The 22,254-nt window shown below is 40.3% G+C and overlaps 1 protein-coding gene and 1 long non-coding RNA gene across 2 annotated transcripts in view; both read left to right on the top strand.

Moving 5' to 3' along the window:
• Positions 1–17,311, top strand: part of SLC18A2 (solute carrier family 18 member A2) — a 58,955-nt gene extending 41,644 nt beyond the window's left edge. The window contains exons 11-16 of the mRNA XM_075215567.1: positions 6,086–6,164; positions 9,824–9,875; positions 10,354–10,417; positions 10,756–10,875; positions 11,084–11,217; positions 16,070–17,311. Coding sequence (XP_075071668.1) covers positions 6,086–6,164; positions 9,824–9,875; positions 10,354–10,417; positions 10,756–10,875; positions 11,084–11,217; positions 16,070–16,174 — 554 coding nt within the window. The 3' untranslated portion in view covers positions 16,175–17,311. The remainder of the gene's footprint in view (positions 1–6,085; positions 6,165–9,823; positions 9,876–10,353; positions 10,418–10,755; positions 10,876–11,083; positions 11,218–16,069) is intronic.
• An 816-nt stretch (positions 17,312–18,127) lies between these two features.
• On the top strand, positions 18,128–19,111 carry LOC142160145 (uncharacterized). Its single transcript, XR_012693068.1, has 2 exons — positions 18,128–18,343; positions 18,510–19,111. It is a non-coding gene; the product is annotated as an uncharacterized LOC142160145 (long non-coding RNA).
• Positions 19,112–22,254: the final 3,143 nt, after the last annotated feature.

The raw sequence follows: 22,254 nt of genomic DNA, 5'->3' as shown, positions 1-22,254 counted from the left end.
GCGGCTATGCGGACCTCCAAATACAAATGTCGTTGATTATTATGAGGACTGTAATATGAGTACTGACAGTATACAGGAGTACTGATAGTATAGAGGAGTACTGATAGTATACAGGAGTACTGATAGTATAGAGGAGTACTGACAGTATACAGGAGTACTGACAGTATACAGGAGTACTGATAGTATAGAGGAGTACTGATAGTATGGAGGAGTACTGACAGTATACAGGAGTACTGATAGTATAGAGGAGTACTGATAGTATACAGGAGTACTGATAGTATAGAGGAGTACTGACAGTATACAGGAGTACTGACAGTATACAGGAGTACTGATAGTATAGAGGAGTACTGATAGTATACAGGAGTACTGATAGTATAGAGGAGTACTGACGTTATACAGGAGTACTGATAGTATAGAGAAGTACTGATAGTATACAGGAGTACCGACAGTATACAGGAGTACTAAAAATATACAGGAGTACTGACAGTATACAGGAGTACTGACAGTATAGAAGAGTACTGACAGTATACAGGAGTACTGATAGTATAGAGGAGTACTGATAGTATGGAGGAGTACTGACAGTATACAGGAGTACTGATAGTATAGAGGAGTACTGATAGTATACAGGAGTACTGATAGTATAGAGGAGTACTGACAGTATACAAAAGTACTGATAGTATAGAGGAGTACTGACAGCATACAGGAGTACTGATAGTATACAGGAGTACTGACAGTATACAGGAGTACTGATAGTATAGAGGAGTACTGACGTTATACAGGAGTACTGATAGTATAGAGAAGTACTGATAGTATACAGGAGTACTGACGGTATACAGGAATACTGATGGTATAGAGGAGTACTGACGGTATACAGGAGTACTGATAGCAAACAGGAGTACTGACAGCATACAGGAGTACTGATAGTATACAGGAGTACTGACAGTATAACGGTGTACTGACAGTATACAGGAGTACTGATAGTATACAGGAGTACTGACAGTATAACGGTGTACTGACAGTATAGAGGAGTACTGACAGTATACAGGAGTACTGACAGTATAGAGGAGTACTGACAGTATACAGGAGTACTGATAGTATAGAGAAGTACTGACAGTATACAGGAGTACTGACGGTATACAGGAGTACTGATGGTATAGAGGAGTACTGACGGTATACAGGAGTACTGATAGTATAGAGAAGTACTGATAGTATACAGGAGTACTGATAATATACAGGAGTACTGGCAGTATAGAGGAGTACTGACAGTATAAAGGTGTACTGACAGTATAGAGGAGTACTGACAGTATACAGGAGTACTGACAGTATAGAGGAGTACTGACAGTATACAGGAGTACTGATAGTATACAGGAGTGCTGATAGTATAGAGGAGTACTGACAGTATAAAAGTGTACTGACAGTATAGAGGAGTACTGACAGTATACAGCAGAACTATATGGGCAGCACGGTTGGCAAAGTGGTTAGCACTTCTGCCTCACAGCACTGGGGTCATGAGTTCAATTCCCAACCATGGCCTTATCTGTGTGGAGTTTGTATGTTCTCCCTGTGTTTGCGTGGGTTTCCTCCGGGTGCTCCGGTTTCCTCCCACACTCCAAAAATATACTAGTAAGTTAATTGGCTGCTATCAAATTGATCCTAGTCTCTCTGTCTCTGTCTGAGTGTGTATGTTAGGAAATTTAGACTGTAAGCCCCAATGGGGCAGGGACTGATGTGAATGAGTTCTCTGTACAGCGCTGCGGAATTAGTGGCGCTATATAAATAAATGATGATGATGATGATGATGATACTGACAGTATACAGCAGAACTGACAGTATAGAGGAGTACTGACAGTATACAGGAGTACTAAAAATATACAGGAGTACTGACAGTATACAGGAGTACTGACAGTATACAGGAGTACTGATAGTATACAGGAGTGCTGACAGTATACAGGAGTACTGATAGTATAGATGAGTACTGACAGTATAGAGGAGTACTGACAGTATACAGGAGTACTGATAGTATACAGGAGTGCTGACAGTATACAGGAGTACTGATAGTATAGATGAGTACTGACAGTATACAGGAGTACTGATAACATACAGGAGTACTGACAGTATACAGGAGTACTGATAGTATAGAGGAGTACTGACAGTATACAGGAGTACTGACAGTATACAGGAGTACTGATAGTATAGAGAAGTACTGATAGTATACAGGAGTACTGACAGTATGCAGGAGTACTGATAATATACAGGAGTACTGGCAGTATACAGGAATACTGATAGTATACAGGATTACTGACAGTATAAAGGTGTACTGACAGTATAGAGGAGTACTGACAGTATACAGGAGTACTGACAGTATAGAGGAGTACTGACAGTATACAGGAGTACTGATAGTATAGAGAAGTACTGATAGTATACAGGAGTACTGATAGCAAACAGGAGTACTGACAGCATACAGGAGTACTGATAGTATACAGGAGTACTGACAGTATACAGGAGTACTGATAGTATAGAGGAGTACTGACGTTATACAGGAGTACTGATAGTATAGAGAAGTACTGATAGTATACAGGAGTACTGACGGTATACAGGAGTACTGATGGTATAGAGGAGTACTGACGGTATACAGGAGTACTGATAGTATAGAGAAGTACTAATAGTATACAGGAGTACTGATAGTATACAGGAGTACTGACAGTATAACGGTGTACTGACAGTATACAGGAGTACTGATAGTATACAGGAGTACTGACAGTATAATGGTGTACTGACAGTATAGAGGAGTACTGACAGTATACAGGAGTACTGACAGTATAGAGGAGTACTGACAGTATACAGGAGTACTGATAGTATAGAGAAGTACTGACAGTATACAGGAGTACTGACGGTATACAGGAGTACTGATGGTATAGAGGAGTACTGACGGTATACAGGAGTACTGATAGTATAGAGAAGTACTGATAGTATACAGGAGTACTGATAATATACAGGAGTACTGGCAGTATACAGGAGTACTGACAGTATAAAGGTGTACTGACAGTATAGAGGAGTACTGACAGTATACAGGAGTACTGACAGTATAGAGGAGTACTGACAGTATACAGGAGTACTGATAGTATAGAGGTGTACTGACAGTATAGAGGAGTACTGACAGTATAAAAGTGTACTGACAGTATAGAGGAGTACTGACAGTATAGAGGAGTACTGACAGTATACAGGAGTACTGATAGTATAGAGGTGTACTGATAACATACAGGAGTACTGACAGTATACAGGAGTACTGATAGTATAGAGGAGTACTGATAGTATAGAGGAGTACTGACAGTATACAGGAGTACTGATAGCAAACAGGAGTACTGACAGTATACAGGAGTACTGATAGTATACAGGAGTACTGATAGTATAGAGGAGTACTGATAGTATAGAGGAGTACTGACAGCATACAGGAGTACTGATAGTATACAGGAGTACTGACAGTATAGAGGAGTACTGACAGTATACAGGAGTACTGATAGTATACAGGAGTACTGACAGTATACAGGAGTACTGATAGTATAGAGGAGTACTGACGTTATACAGGAGTACTGATAGTATAGAGAAGTACTGATAGTATACAGGAGTCCTGACGGTATACAGGAGTACTGATGGTATAGAGGAGTACTGACGGTATAGAGGAGTACTGACAGTATACAGTAGTACTGACAGTATAGAGGAGTACTGACAGTATACAGGAGTACTGATAGTATAGAGAAGTACTGATAGTATACAGGAGTACTGATAGCAAACAGGAGTACTGACAGCATACAGGAGTACTGATAGTATACAGGAGTACTGACAGTATACAGGAGTACTGATAGTATAGAGGAGTACTGACGTTATACAGGAGTACTGATAGTATAGAGAAGTACTGATAGTATACAGGAGTACTGATGGTATAGAGGAGTACTGACGGTATACAGGAGTACTGATAGTATAGAGAAGTACTGATAGTATACAGGAGTACTGACAGTATACAGGAGTACTGATAATATACAGGAGTACTGGCAGTATACAGGAGTACTGATAGTATACAGGAGTACTGACAGTATAACGGTGTACTAACAGTATAGAGTAGTACTGACAGTATACAGGAGTACTGACAGTATAGAGGAGTACTGACAGTATACAGGAGTACTGATAGTATAGAGAAGTACTGACAGTATACAGGAGTACTGACGGTATACAGGAGTACTGATAGTATAGAGAAGTACTGATAGTATACAGGAGTACTGACAGTATACAGGAGTACTGATGGTATAGAGGAGTACTGACGGTATACAGGAGTACTGATAGTATAGAGAAGTACTGATAGTATACAGGAGTACTGATAATATACAGGAGTACTGGCAGTATACAGGAGTACTGACAGTATAAAGGTGTAGTGACAGTATAGGGGAGTACTGACAGTATACAGGAGTACTGACAGTATAGAGGAGTACTGACAGTATACAGGAGTACTGATAGTATAGAGGTGTACTGACAGTATAGAGGAGTACTGACAGTATAAAAGTGTACTGACAGTATAGAGGAGTACTGACAGTATACAGGAGTACTGATAGTATAGAGGTGTACTGACAATATAGAGGAGTACTGACAGTATACAGGAGTACTGACAGTATAGAGGAGTACTGACAGTATACAGGAGTACTGATAGTATAGAGGTGTACTGACAATATAGAGGAGTACTGACAGAATACAGGAATACTGACAGTATAGAGGAGTACTGATAATGTACAGGAGTACTGATAGAAAACAGGAGTACTGACAGTATACAGCAGTACTGATAGCATACAGGAGTACTGACAGTATACAGGAGTACTGATAGTATAGAGGAGTACTAAGAGCAAACAGGAGTACTGACAGCATACAGGAGTACTGATAGTATACAGGAGTACTGACAGTATACAGGAGTACTGACAGTATGCAGGAGTACTGATAGCATACAGGAGTACTGACAGTATACAGGAGTACTGACAGCATACAGGAGTACTGATAGTATACAGGAGTACTGACAGTATACAGGAGTACTGATAGCAAACAGGAGTACTGACAGTATACAGGAGTACTGATAGCATACAGGAGTACTGACAGTATACAGGAGTACTGATAGCATACAGGAGTACTGACAGTACGGTCTGTTAATGAGCCGCCTCCTTCTGGTGAATACAGTGCAGTACAATGCATTATGGGTGGCTTCACCTACAGACATTTCCAGACACGGTTATTGTACATATGGGGTAATCCGCAGCCTGCCGCTGGGCACACTTCAAATAACTCATTATCTATTCTCCTATGTGATTGGCTGGAGCCATCTGTACAATAAACACTTACAGCAACATTGTAACTATATACCACAGTAACACAGAACTAGCAACTAAATGTTACGGGGTCTGATTCATTAAGGAAAGTAAAGCAAAGAAAATTAGTAACTTTTCACCTTGGTAAAACCATGTTGCATTGGAGGGAGACGTAAATTTTAAATGTGATGGCAGATTTATACTTGGGGTAGGACATGTCCTAGATCAGCTTTTATGTCAGTGTAAAAATAAAGCTATCAAGTATTTGTGTCCTATATGAAAAAACAGCCAGTATTTATCTTATGTGCAAAATAATAAACTCATTTGCATCCCTTGTATTGTAACATGGTTTGTCCAAGAGAAAACTAATTTTTTTTCCCTTACTTTCTTTAATGAATCAGACCCACCACATTACTTAGACAGGAGAGTAATGTTACATATAGTGGAGAGTAACATTACTTAGACAGGAGAGTATCATTAGACAGGAGAGTACTGTTACTTAGATGGGGGTCTGGGGCCCCCACGACCACCTTCCTCTGTCTAGTACACTCTATTAAGTACCTGCTCATTAACCTGTATAAATAAGAACTACCAGAGCTGGGTAATTACTCCACAGCTGACTGACTGGGTGACCAGAGTCAGTACATGAACGTCAGCCGTGGGGCGAGGGAGATGGATGAGCGCTGTGAGATCCCCAGATTACACTCTCCGGATATTAAACCTTTTCATGAATGTCTCCCCAGGTGTGGCCTTCCTGCCAGCCAGCATCTCTTATCTCATAGGAACCAATATCTTTGGGCCCCTGGCTCACAAGATGGGGAGGTAACGTCTCATTCTGCTTATTGCTTCCTCCCGGTGATCTTATCTGTGATATCGCTCCTCGTGTATATATATATATATATATATGTGTGTGTGTGTGTGTATATATACTGCTCCTTCTGCTATGTGATTAACCCTAATGAGTGTGTGTGTGTGTGTGTGTATATTTATACACGTACGTACGTACGTACGTACGTACATACATACACATATACACACTCAAACACACACACACAAATACAAATACACACACACACACACACGCATTAGGGCTAATTAATTATTCAATACATTATGATTCATCATCCGAACACGGATTAGTAACCAGAGTGGATGCTGCCAGCAGAGCATTGACTGTCCATAGAATCAATATATAATATATTTGTATATCCTGTGACTCCTGGTGTCATAACAGGGTCAGATCAGCTCCCTCAATTGCTCCTAACAATGTGTTTTACTCAAGGGAAACTTTTCGCTAACTGTTATATCTGCATGTTAGATAATGACAGTGATTGTGATTCTTGTCTGACTGGGGGTAGATATATAGTGATATATGACACTGGGGTAAGATATATAGTGATATATGACACTGGGGGTAGATATATAATGATATATGACACTGGGGGTAGATATATAGTGATATATGACACTGGGGGTAGATATATAGTGATATATGACACTGGGGGTAGATATATAGTGATATATGACACTGCGGGTAGATATATAGTGATATATGACACAGGGGGTAGATATATAGTGATATATGACACTGCCGGTAGATATATAGTGATATATGACACTGAGGGTAGATATATAGTGATATATGACACTGGGGGTAGATATATAATGATATATGACACAGGGGGTAGATATATAGTGATATATGACACTGCGGGTAGATATATAGTGATATATGACACTGGGGGTAGATATATAGTGATATATGACACTGGGGGTAGATATATAGTGATATATGACACTGGGGTAGATATATAGTGATATATGACACTGGGGTAGATATATAGTGATATATGACACTGGGGGTAGATATATAGTGATATATGACACTGGGAGTAGATATATAGTGATATATGACACTGCGGGTAGATATATAGTGATATATGACACTGGGGCTAGATATATAGTGATATATGACACAGGGGGTAGATATATAGTGATATATGACACTTCGGGTAGATATATAGTGATATATGACACTGCGGGTAGATATATAATGATATATGACACTAGGGGTAGATATATAGTGATATATGACACTGCGGGTAGATATATAATGATATATGACACTGGGGGTAGATATATAGTGATATATGACACTGGGGGTAGATATATAGTGATATATGACACTGCGGGTAGATATATAATGATATATGACACTGCGGGTAGATATATAGTGATATATGACACTGCGGGTAGATATATAGTGATATATGACACTGCGGGTAGATATATAGTGATATATGACACAGGGGGTAGATATATAGTGATATATGACACTGGGGGTAGATATATAGTGATATATGACACGGCGGGTAGATATATAGTGATATATGACACTGGGGGTAGATATATAGTGATATATGACACGGCGGGTAGATATATAGTGATATATGACACTGGGGGTAGATATATAGTGATATATGACACTGGGGGTAGATATATAGTGATATATGACACTGGGGGTAGATATATAGTGATATATGGCACTGCGGGTAGATATATAATGATATATGACACTGGGGTAGATATATAATGATATATGACACAGGGGGTAGATATATTGTGATATATGACACTGGGGGTAGATATATAGTGATATATGACACTGGGGGTAGATATGTAGTGATATATGACACTGGGGGTAGATATATAATGATATATGACACTGCCAGTAGATATATAGTGATATATGACACTGGGGGTAGATATATAGTGATATATGACACTGCGGGTAGATATATAGTGATATATGACACTGCCGGTAGATATATAGTGATATATGACACTGCGGGTAGATATATAGTGATATATGACACTGGGGGTAGATATATAGTGATATATGACACTGGGGGTAGATATATAGTGATATATGACACTGGGGGTAGATATATAATGATATATGACACAGGGGGTAGATATATAGTGATATATGACACTGCCGGTAGATATATAATGATATATGACACAGGGGGTAGATATATAGTGATATATGACACTGGGGGTAGATATATAGTGATATATGACACTGGGGGTAGATATATAGTGATATATGGCACTGCGGGTAGATATATAGTGATATATGACACTGGGGATAGATATATAGTGATATATGACACTGGGTTTAGATATATAGTGATATATGACACTGCGGGTAGATATATAATGATATATGACACTGGGGGTAGATATATAGTGATATATGACACTGGGGGTAGATATATAGTGATATATGACACTGGGGGTAGATATATAGTGATATATGACACTGGGGGTAGATATATAGTGATATATGACACTGGGGGTAGATATATAATGATATATGACACTGGGGGTAGATATATAGTGATATATGACACTGGGGGTAGATATATAGTGATATATGACACTGGGGGTAGATATATAGTGATATATGACACTGGGGGTAGATATATAGTGATATATGACACTGCGGGTAGATATATAGTGATATATGACACAGGGGGTAGATATATAGTGATATATGACACTGCCGGTAGATATATAGTGATATATGACACTGGGGGTAGATATATAGTGATATATGACACTGGGGGTAGATATATAATGATATATGACACTGGGGGTAGATATATAATGATATATGACACAGGGGGTAGATATATAGTGATATATGACACTGCGGGTAGATATATAGTGATATATGACACTGGGGGTAGATATATAGTGATATATGACACTGGGGGTAGATATATAGTGATATATGACACTGCGGGTAGATATATAGTGATATATGACACTGCCGGTAGATATATAATGATATATGACACAGGGGGTAGATATATAGTGATATATGACACTGCCGGTAGATATATAATGATATATGACACAGGGGGTAGATATATAGTGATATATGACACTGGGGGTAGATATATAGTGATATATGACACTGGGGGTAGATATATAGTGATATATGGCACTGCGGGTAGATATATAGTGATATATGACACTGGGGGTAGATATATAGTGATATATGACACTGCGGGTAGATATATAGTGATATATGACACTGGGGGTAGATATATAGTGATTGTATGACACTGGGGGTAGATATATAGTGATATATGACACTGGGGGTAGATATATAGTGATATATGACACTGGGGGTAGATATATAGTGATATATGACACTTCGGGTAGATATATAGTGATATATGACACTGTGGGTAGATATATAGTGATATATGACACTGGGGGTAGATATATAGTGATATATGACACTGGGGGTAGATATATAATGATATATGACACTGGTGGTAGATATATAGTGATATATGACACTGGGGGTAGATATATAGTGATACTTGTGACACTGTGGGTAGATATATAATGACATATGACACTGGGGGTTAATCTGTGATTTTTAGATATCATTTCTCTTCCAGGTGGCTGTGTGCCTTCATTGGGATGATATTGGTGGGAATAAGCATCATATGTGTAAGTGCAGAACATGTATGTTATATATATACAGTGTATTAGTTACAGAATGAGGGGAATGGTCCTCATTATACAGCAGGATTACTTGTATCACACAAGGGGGCGACTAATGTTCATCTTATAACCTATATAGTATACTGATGGCCCCGGGTGGTCCCTCTACCCCCCCCCCCCCCCCTCCCACGTTCTGTCATCGGTAGTGAGATAACACAGGTCTGGGCAGACTGTAATAAGAGGACTGTGACAGAGCTGTATCTGGGGACATCAGTATATGTCCGTCACACAGAGAAGATCTACAGATAGAAAGATTGTATCAGTTCTGGATCAGTGCAATCACCTTATCACTGTGATACAATGTATCCGAGCTATCACCTGTGTTATACCAGACGATATTACACCGCTTAACCGTGTGACATGAAAACTTCACCTGATTAAAAATACTAAACTTCTAAATCTTCTAATTCATATTCACATTCAGGTACCGTTTGCTAAAGATATCTATGGCTTAATAGCACCAAACTTTGGAGTGGGTTTTGCTATTGGTGAGTTGGATAATGCACAATACATTGCCATGTAGTATATTCCATACATCAGGCTTTGTTCTGGTACATTAAGCAGATACTATGTATAAGTAGAATACTGCCATTAGTGTGTACCTCCCTTCCCAGCTTTCCTCTGTCTTCTTTAACTCAGAACCTACAGCGTTGACCTAGAGCAGTTATAGCTATGTTCTGCTGGGACTTGTAGTTCCAACGCAGCTGGAGCCGGGCCACAGATCTCCGAACCCCGTTCTGCAATCTCCCATCTATGTATTGTGTCCCCTATGAAGACATACACAGGAAGGAACCCTGAATTTACACCACGTTCATTTTCCTAACAGGGATGGTGGACTCCTCCATGATGCCGATTATGGGCTATCTGGTAGATCTACGACACGTCTCGGTCTATGGGAGCGTTTATGCCATAGCAGATGTGGCCTTTTGTATGGGCTTCGCATTAGGTAAGTCTTGTATTGTTGATGTCTCCGATATTCAGAGGTGGTCACAGAACATCTACAATTGTCTCGTGTAGCGTCTGATCTCACGTCCCCCGTCCAACTGGGCCCTATGACTCAATAATTGTCTCACACTCTTGTACGTCTCCACAGTATGAATAAGGTTGGATATAAAGGGTCCACGATCTTGTTATCTAAACCTCTTTCCTTGCAGGACCATCTGCTGGAGGCGCCATCGCTAAATCTATTGGATTTCCCTGGCTGATGACTATTATCGGAATTGTGGACATAGTCTTTGCCCCTCTTTGTTTGTTCCTTAGAAGCCCCCCAGCCAAGGAAGAAAAGATGGTAAGGGTTAGATTTCTTCTATCTAATAACGTTCCCCTTTCATCAGATAGACAGGGCAGCTCATAACTGTATCTATGCTATATCACGTATATACCACCAACTTATTCTGCAGAGTTGTACAACAGAGAGGCGTGGTTTAGGCATATTGCTAACCATGCAGAAATGTAGACAGAGACAGAAAGGTAAAGCATCCTGGTCACCAGAGCTTATGAATTAAAGAAAGTGCGGAAATTGAAACAAAAGTTAGAAATGCTCGTCTGCCCCATTCAACAGCTCCTGTGTACTTGAGAATTAGCATTTGTTTGTCTGTGATCAATACAATACATTTCAGTAATTTTCTACAAGATTAATTTAAAGACACAACGTGAAATAATGTAATGTGGATCTGTGCTATTGGTCTGGTGAAACCTGCCAGTCCCACTGATACAACAGAACATGGATCTCTACATTTGACCTGGTACATTTCTCAGTCCCTCTGATACAATGTAATGTGGATTTGTGCTATTTGTCTGATGACACCTGTCAGTCCTACTGACACAATGTAATGTGCATCTGTACGTTTGGCCTGGTGACACCTGTCAGTCCCTCTGATACAATGTAATGTGGATCTGTGCTATTGGTATGGTGAAACCTGTCAGTCCCTCTGATACAATGTAATGTGGACCTGTGCTATTGGCCTGGTGACACCTGTCAGTCCCTCTGATACAATGTAATGTGGACCTGTGCTATTGGTCTGGTGAAACCTGTCAGTCCCACTGATACAATGTAATGTGGATTTGTTTGTTTGGCCTGGTGACACCCATCAGTCCCACTGATACAATGTAATGTGAATTTGTGCTATTGGTCTGGTGAAACCCGTCAGTCTCACTAATGCAGTGTAATGTGGATTTGTATGTTTGGCATGGTGACACCTGCCAGTTCTTCTGAAACAATGTAATGTGGATTTGTGCTGTTAGTCTGGCGACTACTGTCAGTCCCTCTGATGCAGAGTAACGTCGTTTTCTAGGTTTGACCTGGAGACACCAGTGAGCCCCAGTGATACAATGTAATGTGGATCTCTGCTATTGGCCTGGTGACACCTGTCAGTTTCACTGATACAATGTAATGTGGATCTGTACTATTGGTCTGGTGAAACCTGTCGGTCCCACTTATGTAATATAATATGAATCTGTGCTATTGGCCTGGTGACACCTGTCAGTTTCACTGATACAATGTAATGTGGATCTGTATGTTTGAACTGGTGACACCCTTCAGCTCCACTGATATAATGTAATGTTGATTTGTGCTATTTTTCTGATGACACCTGTCAGTCCCACTGATACAATGTAATGCCGATCTATGATATTGGCCTGGTGAAAACTGTCAGTTCCTCTGATACAATGTAATGTGGATCTGTGCTATTGGCCTGGTGACACCTGTCAGTCCCACTGATGCAGAGTAATGTGGATTTTTTAACATGGTGACACTTGTCAGTCCCTCTGATACAATGTAATGTAGATCTATGCTATTGGTCTGGTGAAACCTGTCAGTCCCACTGATGCAATGCAACATGAATCTCTACGTTTCACCTGGTTACAACTTTCAGCCCGTGATACAATGAAATGTGGATCTGTATGTGTGGCTTGGTGACACCTGTCAGTCCCACTGATGTAATGAAACATAGATCTCTGACCTGGAGACACCTATCAGCCCCACTGATACAATGTAATGTGGATCTGTATGTTTGGCCCAGTGACACCTGTCAATCCAAGTGATACAATATTATGTGGATTTGTATGTTTGGCATGGTTAAAATATAATTGAGGAGTTGTTGCAGCACTATCGGGTTTTCAATTAACACAAAACTTAAAACCATATAAAGAAATCTTATCAGATGTTAAAATTACGTCTATAAACAACTGTGAGTTTTATCTTTCAATGTTGCCGACAATAAATAGTAGTAATAATCGGAGAAAATGATGAACACTTTGCTGAACAATTCAAACAGCTACTGACTTTTGAAATAAGCGTATTCTTCATATACAAAATACGATATCCCAAATAGCGATCTATTAGAAATAGACTTACAGTCAAGTAGTGTTAAAATGTTCATGTAGCGGTCACTGCCGATCATCACGGGTCAAACTGATCTTAGATCCAAATCAGCAGCAGCTGATAGTATTAGAAAACTCTCCGGTCTCCGCCTCTCCACGAAATGGCAAATACACAATGGCATATATACAAAAAGAAAGACATGCTTGTGTAATACGTAAAAAACACAATTTATTAAAACATATAAAAACCCATGGAACCGGGATATAGTTGCCCGTACCAGAAGGTGGATGAAACTCAGGCTCAAAGAAATCTCATGTGCACCAAAGACCTCAGTGGTTAGAATCTCAATGGTATAATCACCAAACCGGTAAATCAGGCAATTAGAGCTCCGCTGCAACAACTCCTCAATTATATTTTATCTATACAATCTGTTTGCAGCTTGTGTGCAGCTGTAATAGGAGTGGTTATCTGTCGCAATCGGTATTCCAGCGCTTAGTGTGGACCTATATTTGTTAAATCCAATATGTTTGGCATGGTGACAACTGTCATTCCCACTAATACAATGAAATGTGGATCTGTGCTATTGGTCTTGTGAAACCCGTCAGTCTCACTGATGTAATGTAACATGGATCTCTATGTTTGACCTGGTGACAACAGTCAGTCCCACTGATTCAATGTAATGTCCCTCTGCCAAAATGTAATGTGGATCTCTATGTTTGACCTGTTGACACCTGTCAGCCCCACTAATACAATGTGGATCTGTACTTTTGGGCTGGTGCCACCTGTCAGTCCCACTAACACAATGAAATGGGATCTGTGCTATTGGTCTGGTGAAATCTGTAATTCGCACTGATATAATGTAACATGAATCTCTATGTTTGACCTAGTGACACTTGTCAGTCCCGCTGATGCAATGTAATGTGAATCTATGCTATTGATCTTGTGAAACCTGTCAATCCCACTGATGCAATATAAAGTGGATCCCTACCTTGACCTAGTGACAGCTGTCAGCCCCACTAATACAATGTAATGTGGATTTGTATGTTTGACATGGTTACACCTGTCAGTCCTTCTGATACAATGTAATGTGGATCTGTGCTATTAGTCTGGTGAAACCTGTCAGTCCCACTGACACAATGTAATGTGGATCTGTGCTATTGATCTGGTGAAACCAGTTAGTCCCACTGATGCAGTGTAATGTGGATCCCTACATTTGACCTGGTGACACCTGTCAGCCCCACTGATACAATGTAATGTGGATTTGTATGTTTGGCATGATGACACTTGTCAGTCTCTCTGATACAATGCCTATGGTATTGGCATGGTGACACCCTTCAGCTCCACTGATACAATGTAAAGTGGATCTATGGTATTGGCCTTGTGACATCTGTCAGTCCCACTGATACAATGTAATGTGGATCTATGCTATTGGCCTTGTGACACCTGTCAGTCCCTCTGATACAATGTAATGTGAATCTATGGTATTGGCCTGGTGACACCTGTCAGTCCCTCTGATACAATGTAATGTGAATCTATGGTATTGGCCTGGTGACACCTGTCAGTTCCACTGATGCAGTGTAACGTGTATCTCTAGGTTTGACCTGGTGAGACCCTTCAGCCCCATTGATACAATGTAATGTGGATTTGTGCTATTTGTCGGATGACACCTGTCAGTCTCTCTGATACAACGTAATGTGGATTTATATGTTTGGCCAGTGACACCTGTCAGTCCCACTGCCATAATAAAACATAGATCTCTATCCTGGTGATGCCTATCCGCCCCACTGATACAATGTTATGTGGATATATGGTACTGGCCTGGTGACACCTGTTAGTCCCTCAGATAAAATGTAAAGTGGATGTGTATGAATGGCCTGGTGACACCTGTCAGTCTGCCTAATACAATGAAATGGGATCAGTGCTATTAGTCTGGTGAAATCTGTCAGTCCCACTGATGTAATGTAAGATGGATCTCTGTTTAACCTGGTGACTTGTCAGTCCCTCTGATACAATGTAATGTGGATGTGTGCTATTAGTCTGGTGAATCCTGTCAGTCCCACTGATGCAATGCAATGTGGATTTGGGATTTGTGTCTGATGACACCTGTCAGTCCCTCAGATACAATGTAATGTGGATTTGTATGTTTGGCCTGGTGACACTGTCATTCTTTCTGATACATTGTAATGTGGATCTATGCTATAGGCTTGGTGACACTTGTCAATCCCACTGACACAGTTTAATGTCCCACTGATGCAGTGTAACGAGGATCTCTATGTTTGACCTGGTGACACCTGTCATTCCCACTGATACAATGTAATGTGGATCTGTCCTATTGGCCTGGTGACATCCATCAGTCCCTCTGATATAATGGAATGTGAATCTGTACGCTGGTGACACTTTTCAGTCTCACTCATACAATGTAATGTAGAATTGTATGTTTGGCCTGGTGCCACCTGTCAGTCTCACTGATACAATGTAATATAGAACTGTACATTTGACTTTGTGTTAAAATTGCTAAAGTTAATCACATGAGCTGAATCTGCCACTCGTCTCAGCTTTAGGGTCACTTTCTAATTTGACTAACTTAAAAAATGACAGAAATTTGTAGCTTGTGACCAGCAGGTAAATCACACGTGTATCCATTGTGTGATCAAAACATGGCCACCCACACGGAGACCAATTAGGTATAATTTTGGGCATTACGCAGTTTTTGGCGCTGCTGCTATTTAATCAATTTGCTGATATAGGTTTGAATGTTGCCAGCATAAGACAACACTGAATTGTCTTCTCTTTAATAAAATGTCTTTACTACCTGCAGGCAATTCTCATGGAGCACAACTGCCCGGTAAAGAAAAGGATGTACACTCAGAACAGCGCCCAGCAGTACTATGCCGCAGATGAGGAGTCAGAGAGTGATGAATGAGCCTCTGCAGTTACAAGATAGTTGTTTGTACATTTCATTGTTGTTTCATTGGTCTAACGGTGACATAGTAACAAGCCAAAGTTCTCTTATTCTGTCCCAGCGGCAGAGAGCTACATATACCCATCTGGGGTAAGACAAAGGTGTATTGCTGGGCAATTATATATAATAACATAAGTGCACTATTCTGGTCTCATTGTTTTGGGTGTCTGTGCGGAGAGCTGTGGAAGTGGCCCCAAGGTGGTATATGGATATTATACACAGTGATCCGCTATATGGATATTATACACAGTGATCCGCTATATGGATATTACACATAGTGAGCCGGTATATGGATATTATACATAGTGAGCCGGTATATGGATATTATACACAGTGATCCGCTATATGGATATTATACATAGTGAGCCGGTATATGGATATTACACATAGTGAGCCGGTATATGGATATTATACGTAGTGAGCCGGTATATGGATAGTATACATAGTGAGCCGCTATATGGATATTATACACAGTGAGCCGGTATATGGATATTACACATAGTGAGCCGGTATATGGATATTATACATAGTGAGCCGGTATATGGATATTATACACAGTGATCCGCTATATGGATATTACACATAGTGAGCCGGTATATGGATATTATACATAGTGAGCCGGTATATGGATAGTATACATAGTGAGCCCGCATATGGATATTATACATAGTGAGCCGCTATATGGATATTACACATAGTGAGCCGCTATATGGATAGTATACATAGTGAGCCAGTATATGGATATTATACATAGTGAGCCGCTATATGGATATTACACATAGTGAGCCAGTATATGGATATTATACGTAGTGAGCCGCTATATGGATAGTATACATAGTGAGCCAGTATATGGATATTATACATAGTGAGCCGACATATGGATATTACACATAGTGAGCCGCTATATGGATAGTATACATGGTAAGCAGGTATATGGATAGTATACATAGTGAGCCAGTATATGGATATTATACATAGTGAGCCGGCATATGGATATTATACACAGTGAGCCGGTATATGGATATTATACACAGTGATCCGCTATATGGATATTATGCACAGTGAGCCGACATATGGATATTATACATGGTGAGCCGACATATGGATATTACACATAGTGAGCCGCTATATGGATAGTATACATGGTAAGCAGGTATATGGATAGTATACATAGTGAGCCGGTATATGGATATTATACGTAGTGAGCCGCTATATGGCTAGTATACATAGTGAGCCGGTATATGGATATTATACACAGTGAGCCGGTATATGGATATTATACATAGTGAGCCGACATATGGATATTATACATGGTGAGCCGACATATGGATATTACACATAGTGAGCCGCTATATGGATAGTATACATGGTAAGCAGGTATATGGATAGTATACATAGTGAGCCGGTATATGGATATTATACACAGTGAGCCGGTATATGGATATTATACACAGTGAGCCGGTATATGGATATTATACATAGTGAGCCAGTATATGGATAGTATACATGGTGAGCCGCTATATGGATATTACACATAGTGAGCCGGTATATGGATAGTATACGTAGTGAGCCGGTATATGGATATTACACATAGTGAGCCGCTATATGGATATTACACATTGTGAGCCGGTATATGGATAGTATACATAGTGAGCCGCTATATGGATAGTATACATGGTGAGCAGGTATATGGATAGTATACGTAGTAAGACGCTATATGGATATTGCACATAGTGAGCCCGCATATGGATAGTATACATAGTGAGCCGGTATATGGATATTATACATAGTGAGCCGCTATATGGATAGTATACGTAGTGAGCCGGTATATGGATATTATACGTAGTGAGCCGGTATATGGATAGTATACGTAGTGAGCCGGTATATGGATATTGCACATAGTGAGCCCGCATATGGATAGTATACATAGTGAGCCGCTATATGGATAGTATACGTAGTGAGCCGCTATATGGATAGTATACGTAGTGAGCCCGCATATGGATAGTATACATAGTGAGCCGCTATATGGATAGTATACGTAGTGAGCCGCTATATGGATAGTATACATGGTGAGCCGACATATGGATAGTATACATAGTGAGCCGGTATATGGATATTATACATAGTGAGGCGGCATATGGATAGTATACATAGTGAGCCGGCATATGGATATTATACATAGTGAGCCGCTATATGGATATTATGCAGTGAGCCGGTATATGGATCGTATACACAGTGAGCCGGTATATGGATATTATACATAGTGAGCCGATATATATATAGTATACGTAGTGAGCCGATATATGGATATTATACATAGTGAGCTGATAAATTGGTGATAGAAATCGATCAGTCTCTTTCTGTACAAAAATGTTAATTACAAATAATAATTGTGTAATATTCTATTAGAATCACACCAAAAACCATCCTTGTACCCCTTAAGCCGTCCTTACGCCCCATAAGAGCCTCTTTGGAACCATCCAGTTGTTCTTCTGCCCTATAAGGGTGACCCGGACACTCTTGTGCCCAATGGATATGGCCCTGTTGCTGTTTCTTGCTATGTTGGCTCTGAATAGTCAGGAATGTAGTGATAGGTAATAAATAACCTGTATGAACCGGGAATGGGGATCACAGTATATTATCCAGGATCGCTCTCCGTGCCGATCCCTCTAGATACCGAATATAACCCGTTCTCTTGTCGCTGTCCCACAATGTGATATATAGTAACTACAAACATAACCAACAGCCTTAATGGGTACGAACGAGCTTTTATAAACCCATTTCTATAAATATTGTTGAAAAACTTTATTTTATGTATTTAATTTTATTACATATTTTGCAATATATTTTTAACTACTGTAATTGTAATGTAAATGTGTATAAAACGCATAAAACCGATTCATTTTATTTTTCTGTTTGAACGCAATGTATGGAATAGCCAAATGAATGGAATTTATTTGCTGAATCCCCAATCTGTCCGTGTACCGTTAATACGTTGTGCTGTGTTGTCCTCTATTCCAGGGGAGAGCTGACATCTTTTACATGGCCGAGATCGGTCACTTAAAATTATTCCCCTATTATTATTGTCATTGACCAGTAAAATCCCAGCGACAATGAGAAGAACAAGTCGTACATAAAACAGGAACACATAAGGTAGACAAAATAAATGCAGATATGAAACCAACAGTAGGAAAGCTCCTAACTTCTTAGTCACCGAGGATCAGATCCATTGTCACCTATCTGTGGCACTTTGGTAATAACATTGTCATTTTTAACTCTACCCAAGTGAGTTTTAGATATTTTATTTGGTTATAGATCAGCAGAAATCTCTTTTTTTTATTTAAACATACAGGGACAGACAGGAAGATAAAACATGTTTTCTGCTTCCACCAAAATAGGACATTAATTTCCCCCAGACGGTAATTAGCAGCTTTTCCCGAGTTGAAGGAATAGAGCAGATGTGTGATCATCGGAAGCCTGATGTGACAGGACAGGATGCAGAGAGACGAAGCATTATAAACATACAGCATTCAGGGGGATAAACAGATACTAGCCCCAAGGCTGCCTCAGACGGTGAGAGCACAGGAATGGCGGACTGCTGGGCAGAACATGGCGGCCACCTTTAACCGCTTAATGACGCGGGTACTTAACAGTTTTGAGAGTAGACAAATTAGCGTTTCTGCTAAATGCAGTTTTATATTTTAGGTTTGTAAAAGCTAGAGAAAAAAAAATCTACTTTTTCAGGATTTTTGAAGCAGTTTACGAGCCCCTAGAAATAGGTCCTTCAATGTGATCCCGTATGTCTCACCGTTATTGTTACATGAAACCCTCATGATCAGTGTTGTGTATTACAGTAGGTATTCAGTAACTCAGGATAGGGAATGTCAACGTGCAGCTCCAAGCTTCCAAACTGGTCTCTATTTGGATAAAATTCTTGCTTCATTAATGGCGATGGAACCAGGACCATTACATGACCAGCAAATATAATATTTCAGACACAGCAGCCTTCTCCCAGCTTCTGTCTTCAAGAAATTAAATCTACTTCACTTCCATTTCTGCAGTCAGTCCATTGAAAAACTTGACCTGTAGGTACCATTCTCCTGAGCAGGATTGAGAAGTACAAGGCAACGGATAAGAGATCCTCTTTGTATACAGATTTTGTTATTTTCCAGGTACTGTGGTTCTTGACTTTCATTCCTATGGTCTGGCTGGATTCTCAACATTGGAGAAAATAAGTCCATACAATTCTAAACTGCAGCTGTTGGTGAGTTGTGGAAATCTAATTCCGCTATTCCCCACGGGCACGGAACCTCCTGGTTCCTTATTTGTGGTAATGGTCAACTTGTTCAGGAATCCCTAGTGAATATCCCTCTTCTACTAACTCACAGAGGACTTTACCAACTAAGATATTTACATCTTCTCTATGTTCCACCCTCAGGATGGCTGTAACCGGCTTGGAGAACAACACACATTTGTTTGTAATGATACAGACAAAGTTCCTCTTATAAAGTCTCCTTCTAGGATTCTCTCCTAGAGATTTAGGCTTTTATCCAGAGCACTTATCCTCTGCTATAGATGTAGCATTCTTGGGGCAGAGGATTAGTCAAATAGAAGTAAAGAAACTGGACATATTAGAACAGCTGTTTTCTTGAGTTTCTGTTAGTTATTGTAGGATGATAATGGGGTTGGGAGTGAACGTGGTGGCATCAAGCATTGGGCGAAGAGTAACAGACCAGTCAGAGCCATTATAAAGGTGCAGAAGATACTGGACTGAAGGGTGCTGCTCACTGTGAGGATTCTTATTGGACCTCTAGAGGCATTACTGAACTGTTGGGTATAAAACAAATGCCTTCTATTGTCAGTCTGTCATCAAGACAGAGTAGTCATCTAAGACACCACAGAAGATTGAGATTTCCCCTTCATTCATCCTTCATTAAGTAACTCAGAACAAAACAAAGACTTATGTTCTTAGATTCTAAACCTGGAGCATTTCCCCTGCAGCCTCTGTCGCAAAACAGAAGGTGAGGCGGATTGGTGAGGAGCGGGTTGTTGAGGAGCGGATTGGATGAGGAGCGGTTTGGTGAGGAGCAGATTGGTGAGGAGCGGTTTGGTGAGGAGCGGTTTGGTGAGGAGCGGATTGGTGAGGAGCGGATTGGTGAGGAGCACTACCACCCATATTTTGTGATATCCTAGATCTGTTTTTCACCAGGTTCGGTTTGTGACAGCTCCAGCGTTTCATCTGTTCCGGACAGACTAATGGAAGCGATGAACAGACTTTTTGGGTAGAATCCAGGGTCTTAGAGCACTGGCCGCAGCTGCTGAGCTAACAACCATAACCAGCATTGTGTTTCCTTAAGGATAAGTAAGGACATAATTATGGGAGGGGTGAGGGCGTAAGGAGCCACCCCCAAAACACACCGTCTGCAGGAAAAGTCATTCAACACTTCTGGGTTTCATAAAAACAAAAAGACAAGAATATTGGGGCCTAATTATTATTTGTGTTATCACGGTATGGTGATTAGGTCTAATCACTTGTCGTTTGGTTTTATGGAAGAACCATCACCAAGGGAGCTGAGCGATACGGACACCGAGCAGTAATAATAAACTGCGTAAAGCAGGTGGGTGACTCGTACGTGGGCAATGAGCGTTAAAGCCCAGATCTGGATATATTAAATAAAACATTTGCTTTTGTTCTGTAGTGGTTCTTGGTAAAAGTCATAGAGACGTCTTTGCCGGCAAAACTTACCACAAAATTATTGCCAGATGTAACCTCATGTACTGAGTGAAGTACGGTGTATACCACCCATTTTCGCTGGCAACAGTTTCCTCGCCCTTTCTTAAATTGTCTCTTCCAATCACGCAGAGTGTGGACATGTTCAGAGTAAACCTTGCGTGAGTATGAAGCCCCAGCATATACACTAAGGCCCTGACAGGATAGTCAGGCATCACACTCTCAGTTCCTGGGATTCAGCTCTTAAAACCAGACAGGAGTCACCGATAGATTACACACCGGCTCCTTTCAACTATCCAGAGTTTGCTAA

The sequence above is a fragment of the Mixophyes fleayi genome, chromosome 6, assembly GCF_038048845.1.
Source record: "Mixophyes fleayi isolate aMixFle1 chromosome 6, aMixFle1.hap1, whole genome shotgun sequence".
Taxonomy (NCBI): Eukaryota; Metazoa; Chordata; class Amphibia; order Anura; family Limnodynastidae; genus Mixophyes; species Mixophyes fleayi.
The sequence above is the reverse complement of the archived record's forward strand: the minus strand, read 5'-3'. Positions and strand labels throughout refer to the sequence as shown.